This window comes from Silene latifolia, chromosome 6 (assembly GCF_048544455.1).
Source record: "Silene latifolia isolate original U9 population chromosome 6, ASM4854445v1, whole genome shotgun sequence".
NCBI classification, from domain to species: domain Eukaryota; kingdom Viridiplantae; phylum Streptophyta; class Magnoliopsida; order Caryophyllales; family Caryophyllaceae; genus Silene; species Silene latifolia.
The window spans coordinates 120,003,407-120,011,849 of record NC_133531.1 but is presented as its reverse complement, the minus strand read 5'-3'; the positions used below and the strand labels follow the sequence as shown (position 1 = coordinate 120,011,849).

The 8,443-nt window shown below is 41.1% G+C and overlaps 1 protein-coding gene across 1 annotated transcript; it reads right to left on the bottom strand.

Annotated features, from left to right (window-relative positions):
• Positions 1-3,907: 3,907 nt before the first annotated feature.
• Positions 3,908-7,310, bottom strand: LOC141588572 (uncharacterized). Its single transcript, XM_074410006.1, has 2 exons — positions 7,299-7,310; positions 3,908-4,681 (listed from the first exon to the last, which is right to left on the bottom strand). The coding sequence occupies exons 1-2, from the start codon at positions 7,308-7,310 to the stop codon at positions 3,908-3,910; spliced, it is 786 nt and encodes a 261-aa protein (XP_074266107.1).
• Between the last annotated feature and the right edge of the window lie 1,133 nt (positions 7,311-8,443).

Sequence of the window (8,443 nt, the reverse complement as noted above, 5' to 3'; positions counted from 1 at the left end):
ATTTTCGAGTATTCAGACTGGGTGGCTAACATAGTCCCCGTACCCAAAAAGGATGGGCGAATCCAGGTTTGTGTTGATTTCAGAGACTTTTTTTTTTTTGGTGAAATGTGAAATATATTAGAATAATTAATAGTTCAGATTACAAAGTCACCAGTACATCATTCTTAATGCAAACACCTACTAGCATACACAATCAAATCATACTAGTCCATGGCATCCAAGGCATATGTTGAAACTTAATCCCCCAAGTAATGCATTGTCCACGCAACTGAACATCAATCTTCACCCTAGCAAAAATCACCTCAGGCTTAGGTACCCGAAGTTCAATCCTGCACAGGTTACGAGCTTGCCAAATATGATATACCATTGCAAGGATAGCAGCAAAAACAATTTGTTTCTTCATCAATGATCTGCATCTCCAATGTAAACTCCATTCCAGAATGTTAGAGGCAGGCATGTTGATCCCTAACCAATTCTTCAACTGACTCCAGCACCTAGCACTAAAAACACATTTATAAAGAATATCTTTGGTGCGTCTCCATGTGAGCCGGACACAAGTCACACCGACCATCAGTGATGATCCCAAATTGGAGGAGCCTATCCTTGGTCACTAACCTCTGCTGAACAGCAATCCACCCAAGGAACAAATGTTTAGGCATATTGATTTTATTCCAAATCAGAGGAAACCACCTCACCTTATCCTGAGGACCTTGCAACCATTGGTACCCACTGGCAACAGAGTAACCATGTTGCTCAGTCCAGTTCCCTGCATAGAATCCTGCTTTCAATTTCTCCTTGGTTTTGCAAATCATACGCCAAGACCAACTTGAGTGAACATGAGGGTTATTAGAGAGCCATTCCTGCCCCTTGATGTATATATGATTGACCCACTTGATCCACATATGATCAGCCTTGGAGACCAACCACCAAACAACTTTGCCCATCATAGCCAAGTTCCACTTCCTGCAATGAACAATTCCCAGACCCCCATATTTCTTATCACAACATACTTTCTCCCAGGCAACATTAGGCATTTTATGGAATTGCTCAGTGCCACCCCACAAATAGTTCTTGCAAATCCTCTCTATTCTATCTAGGGCAGTCACATGGATAAGAAAAATGCGTGCCCAGAATGTATGCAATTGTGTCAACACAGCTTGGACAAGAACCAATCTCCCACCATAGCTAAGCTTCCTGGCTCCCCAACCTCTGATTCTCAACACCACTTTCTCAACCAGCCTATTACAATCACCTATGGCCATTCTTTTATGAGAGATAGGTATCCCTAAGTATCTAAAAGGGAGCTGACCCTCTCTGAACCCAGAGATGTTAAGAATGTATTGAGCCTCCTCAACTCTCATCCCATTCAAATAAATGTCTGATTTCTCACAATTCATCACCAAGCCAGAAGCCCTTGAGAATGTAGCAAAGGCTCTTAGAATAACAATGATTGATCTTATATCCCCCCTACATAACATTAGGAGATCATCTGCAAAGCATAGATGGGTCAACCTAAGTGGTCTGTAAAGAGGACGAAAATTGAATTCCATGGTTGAAGTAACCTCAGCAAGAATTCTACTGAGGTATTCCATACAAAGCGTAAATAACAAAGGGGACATGGGATCCCCCTGTCTGATCCTTCTTTTGCCTTGAAAATATCCAAAACTATTCCCATTGAGTGAAAGAGTAAACCAAGGAGTAGAGATGCATTTCATAACCCAAAGAATGAACCTCCTAGGAAATCCCAAAGCCTTCATCATTTGCTTAATAAACTCCCATTCAATGGAGTCATAAGCTTTCTTCAAGTCAATTTTCATAAGACATCTAGGGGAACAAGTCTTTCTCTTGTACAATCTCACCAAGTCTTGGCAAATGAGTATGTTATCCACTATATCTCTCCCTTTTATAAAAGCACTTTGGTTCTCACTAACTATACTAGGCAAGACTCTAGCAAGTCTATTGCAAATGACCTTAGAGATGACCTTATAGACCACATTGCAGCATGCAATGGGTCTGAAATCAGCTACATTCTCAGGCCTAACCTTTTTGAGAATCAAGGTAAGAGTAGTGGCATTCACCTGTTTGAGCATCCTGCCAAAAAAAAAAATTCCTGAACTGCACCAATAAGGTCATCTCCCACCACATCATAAGCATCTTTAAAGAACTGGGAGGTGAACCCATCAGGGCCAGGCGCCTTATTAGGTGGAATGGCAGCTAAAGCTTCCTTAATCTCACTAGTAGTGACCTCAGTAGTAAGGAGAACCTTCTGATCAACATTAATTACATTTCCCTTCCTAACAGTTGGGACATGAACCTTAGCCACAGGTGTACAGGCCCCCAATAGCTTCTTGTAATATTTGATGAAAGCCTCCTCAATTTCTACAGCATTAGAGGCCATCTTCCCATCCATATCTTTGATGGATAAAATCTTATTCTGCATTCTCCTAGCCTTAATAGCAATATGGAAGAATTTAGTGTTGCCATCCCCATCAGATATCCATTGGACTTTAGCTTTTTGAGCTAAAAAACTCCTCTTAGCCTCAGCCCTTTCTTTATAGATTAATGCTGTAGCTTTGGCCTCCTGCTGGAGAGTGACATTCTTAGGGTCCAAATGCAACTTGACCTGAGCTTCATGGAGCAGCACTTGAGCAAGTTTTGCAGTAGTCTCAATCTAAGCATAAGTAGAGCCATTCAAATCTTTCAAAGGTCTCTTCAAGACTTAAGTTTTTTAACAACCTGAAAGATTTTATGACCAGGAATATTAGCCTCCCAAACATTCTTAACTATCTTGAGAAAATCTGAGTCCTTGCCCCACATATTAAAGTACTTAAAACTCCCTCTTTTCCTGTCCCTATCAGGCTTCATATTCATAGTGCATGGGCAATGGTCAAAAAGGCCTTCAGGGTGGAACATAGTAAGAGTATCAGGGTATTTAAGTAGCCAATCATCATTGACCATGGCTCTATCAATCCTGCTAAACACCAAATCCCCAACCTCGTGCTTGTTGTTCCAGGTAAAAAAGGATCCATGTGCAGGGATGTCCCCAATTCCACAAGCATCCACACAGTCCTGGAAATCCCTCATCTCTACAGCAGCAATTTCAGAACCTATCCTTTCATCCATAGCAAGTACACTATTAAAATCCCCCATAACCACCCATGGACCAGCCACCACCTGATGCATCAGTTGAAGAGACTGCCACAATGGTAGTCTATCTGAGACCCTGTTAAAACCATATACTACTGATATCCACCATATATCTCCATTAGGAATAAAAGTGACTCTAGTATTAATCACTTGAGCCTCAGAACTTAGGACCTCCACTTTATAATTAACAGCATCCCAGATAATCCACATTCTGCCTCCATCATGACTTCCAATATTATTAACCATAGTCCACTCACTTCCAATGCCCTGGTGAACTTTATTGATAGCATGTAATCTAACTCTTGTTTCTAATAAACCAAAAATGCCTATATTATTATTATTATGCAAAAACCACCTAATGTCCTTTTGCTTATTCTCACTATTCATACCACGAACATTCCAGAATCCAATGCTACCCATTTTCCAGCATAGGATGGTCCCCAGTCATGTCCTCCTCAAGCACCCTCCTATAGTGTATAGAATGCTCAAGGATCTCCATAAATGCGCTCTTACCAGCTCCAAGTTGAGTCCCCTGCCTAGACAATCTTGTGAGAATTCTAGTAGGAGAGAGTGGAGTAAAAGAGCATGGTATGGGAGTGACCATACCCCTTGTATAACCCCCACCAATAGGTTGAGACTGGACCACAAAAAAGTTAGGCTCAGGAACCACAGGAACCATATGAGGTACTGGCTCAACAGGAGGTTGTTGAGGCTGCCTCTTACGAACCCAGACTTGCGTCACTTTCTGTTGTGTAGGCTCCTACTTCTTCTTAAAGTCCCTCTGTATATGCCCAATCCCATTACAACCAGCACAGAGTACAGGTTTCCATTCATAATGGACTATCTGCCTGTGCACAACATCCATCTCATCAGCAAATTCTATGACATCAGGAAATACCCCCCCCCCCCTCCCCCCCATCTTGACCTCAATCATCATTCTAGCATGTCCAATGAACGTTTTGAGGTGGGTATTACTATCAACTCTCACTGGCTTCCCTACCAGGCTAGCAATTTTCATTAACGCATTTCCCCAAACTTTCAGTGGCAAACCATAGAATCTGATCCAGATCGGCACCATATCCACAGTTTCCCTGACCAATTTCGAGGTAGGTGTCCATTCCTTAACTACCACAGGTTTGTTATCAAAAAACACAGGACCCGATTGTAACACACGCAACTTCATGGCTTCAGTTTTGAAACGAACAAGGAAAATACCATTAGAATGAAAAGAAATTTTCTCATACTCAGTATATCCCCATACCCGTTTAACAAAACCCTCCACTACTTTGAACGGCGGATTCGATCCCAACACGTAACAATACACCGCAGTAGACCAATAAGCAAGTTTATTCTCAACATCAGCACTAGTTAGTTGAAGAGGACTTACCCTAGACGATTCAGACCCATGGGAATTGTGAGAAACCTCCGTCAAGTCACTAACGTCATCGGATTCCTCCTCCACAATCGAACTCATTCTATTATTGAGGGAAAATGGATGGATTACATCCTCAGAAGCATGATCGTGTTCCTCGCACTGAATATCAGCAAGAAGAACATCATCCTCATGATCCAAAGATTGAAATCTCGATCCACTAGCTTTATTATGTAGCGTATTACTAATTTGTTTTGGTTTGAGTTGAGTTATTATGTGATATTAATCTAATTATTATATTAGATTTAGGATTATTCCGTTTTTGTCGAGCCATTGCAGTAACAAACTCAGAAGAACCCTAAATCGCAGTCTCTCTCTAAAGACATTCTCTCTCTAATTAATATGTTAATAAATTGATTTAAGAGATTTGAACAAAGCAAGTCCTAAGGACGACTTCCCTCTACCATACATCGATATGCAGGGTATAATCAGATCAAGATGGACATATAAGACATGCATAAGACAACCTTTGTCATTCAGTGGGGTACATATTGTTATAGTGTCATGGTATTCCGGCTAATCAATGCTGGAGCTACATATCAACGCACTGCGACCACTTTACTACATGACATGATGCACAAAGAAGTAGAAGTGTATGTTGATGACATGATTGTCAAATCCAAAGATATAAAGGGGCATATTTATAATCTTCGCAAATTCTTCCTCAGATTGCGGAAGTACAACATGAGGCTCAATCCTGAGAAATGTGCATTTGTAGTAACGTCAGGCAGACTTATGGGATATGTCATCAGCCAGAGGGGAATATAAATTGATCCATCCATGATTAAAGCCTTAATCGAAATGCCATAACCCCAAACAGAGAAGGAGGTTAGAGGATTTCTAGGCAAAGTGCAGTATATAAGCCGATTCATATCAAAGCTTACTATGATCTGCGAACCTATTTTCAAGAAGCTCAAGAAAACAGATCATACCATATGGGACGATCACTGGCAAAAGGCGTTTGACAGAATTAAGAAGATACTGGCTAAGTCACCAGTGCTAATGCCTCCCCAACGAGATCAACCTCTTAGTTTATATCTCACAGTCACCGAAACAGCCATGGGGGCTATGCTCACACAGACTGTTGGGAAAGAAGAAAGATCTATCTTCTACCTTAGTAAGAAGTTCTTAGAATACGAGTGTAAATACACGCCTCTTGAAAAGACATGCCTCGCTCTTGTGTGGGCAACAAAGAAGCTACGCCACTACACGCTTAACTACTCTGTCAAAGTGTATTCTAAAATGGATCCTGTCAAATACCTCTTCGAGAAACCCGTTCTCAACGAACATTTGGCAAGATGGACATTAATGCTCTCGGAGTTCGATCTTAAATACGTGCCTTTGAAGGTCATAAAGGGACGCGCCGTTGCCGAATTCTTCGCAGACAATCCTATCGATGATACTCAAGCAATAGACATGTGGTTATTTCCAGACGAGGATATCCTACAGACCAATGTAGACTCTTGGGACCTTTATTTTGATGGAGTATCGAATTTAAGAGGATTTGGAGTAGCAGTGTTGCTCATTTCTCCTGAAGGCGAGCATACACAACTTTCTGTCAAACTCGACTTCGAAGTGACAAATAACGCAGCAGAGTATGAAGCTTGATTCATTGGTCTACAAGTAGCAGTAAGTCTAGGCATTAAGAATCTTCGAGTTCACGGAGACTCATCCTTGATCATTAACCAAATTACGGGATCTTGGAAAATTCGAAGTGAAAGTCTAGCACCCTATCAGGCTAGGATAGATCAAGTTGCCCAATTCTTCGATCAGGTCACTTATCTACACCTGCCTCGTGAAGAGAATCAATTTGCAGATGCTCTTGCAGAACTCGCATCTTTGATTAATATGCAAGACGACATGGTTGAAATGCCTTTACGCATCGAACAACGGTCAAAATCGGCCTACGTAAACCACCTTATAGATGAAGAAGAAAGTCTAGGGGAACCTTGGTTTCAAGCCATTATAAACTTCAAATTTAACGGTACATACCCATCAGATATGGATAAGAGAGGACAATGCGCCATACGCCTACTAGCCTCTCAATACCTCCTTATGTAGGGAGAATTGTACAAAAGAACACCTCTTGGTGTCGTCTTGCGTTGCCTTGATCAATCACAGGCACAAACAGTGATGGAAGAAGTTCACGATGGAGAGTGCGATCCTCATATGAGTGAACCCATGATGGTAAATAAAATCACACGTCTGGGATATAACTGGACAACAATAGAGTCAGATTGTATTAAATACGTCAGACACTTCCATAAATGCCAGAACTTCGGGAATGTGCAACATGTTCCTCCCTCAATGCTTTACACCATGACATCTCCTTGGCCATTTTCTGCTTGGGGAATCAACATCATCGGGAATATCACTCCAGCTGGAACAAGAGGTCATTGTTTCATTTTGGTAGCTATCGACTATTTTACTAAATGGGTCGAAGCGGCATCCTACACTGCTCTTACAGCTAAACATGTGGCAAAGTTCATACAAACCAATATCATCTGTCGATATGGTTGCCCATATGAGATCATCAGTGACAATGGATCACATTTCCTGGCCGAAGCTGCACAATTGCTAGCCAAATACAAAATCAAGCACCCCCATTCCTCGCCTTACAGAACTCAAACTAACGGCGCGGTGGGGGCAGCTAACAAAAATTTCGTCATGATCCTCAAGAAAATGATCGACAATTATCAAGATTGACCTAGCAAAATACCTTTTGCGCCATGGGGTTATCGAATATCAGTTAGGACACATACTGGGGCTACTCCTTTCTTTTTAACCTATGGAATGGAAGCTGTGTAACCAGTTGAATTAAAAATCTCGTCCCTACGCATTTTGCTCGAAAGTCAAATCCCAGAAGCTGAATGGACTAGGGATCGGTATGAAGAACTCATCCTCTTGGATGAACGAAGGTTACGGGCACTACATAATGTGTAAACATATCAGGCACGTATCAAACGAGCCTTTAATAAATGGGTTAAACCCAGGAACATTAAAGAAGGAGATTTGGTACTCAAATCAGCCAGAGCTCTCCTACCTATCGATCCACGAGGAAAGTTTAAACCTAACTGGGCCGGACCTTTCTTGGTCAAATCCATACTCCCAGGGGTGTGGTTAGGATTACAGACTTATATAAGAATGAATTTTATAATCCTACCAACCTAGACCAACTGAAACGGTATTATCCTTAGCATAGGACAGAAACGCGCCTCGCGTAACCTACGTGCCGCTCATGCGACACGAAATAAAATCGGCCCCTGGCCAACCAAAACTTGTGTCTCTATGCTCTTCCATTTTGACATTTCGACATTCTCATATCATGAAATAAATGGAATTGAACTTCTCTCGGGAGTAAGTAAAGCACATGCTTATTTTTTAAAGTTCATTACAAGCTCTTGCTTCGAACAAATATTCTTTTACATTTATTCGAATACGCGCAGGGTTTGATTTCATTTTTTCTAATGAATACGTAGCCAATTCTTCACATGATACAATCCATTATTTTAAAATGTAAATAGAAGGACATTTGCATTTGAAATCGACAAGAATAATAAAGGAAAATCATAACAGTTTCTCAACTAATTAATCCTTTATTCATTGTTCCATAAATAATAATGATACGCCAAATACATATAAAAATAAAAATGCTGAAAATAAATGCTAGGCTAGGATTCTAAAAACCCCGCGTTTATTATAAACTAATAATAAATAATACTACAATAAATGGCTAAGGCTATTCTTCCATTTTCCCTTTGCCTTTGTCACCTTGGTCATGTTTCTTGTCTCGACCACGAGCCGGGCGCTCTTGTACTATCTCTGACCTAATCACCAACGTTCTCTCTCGCGGTCTAGCTCTAC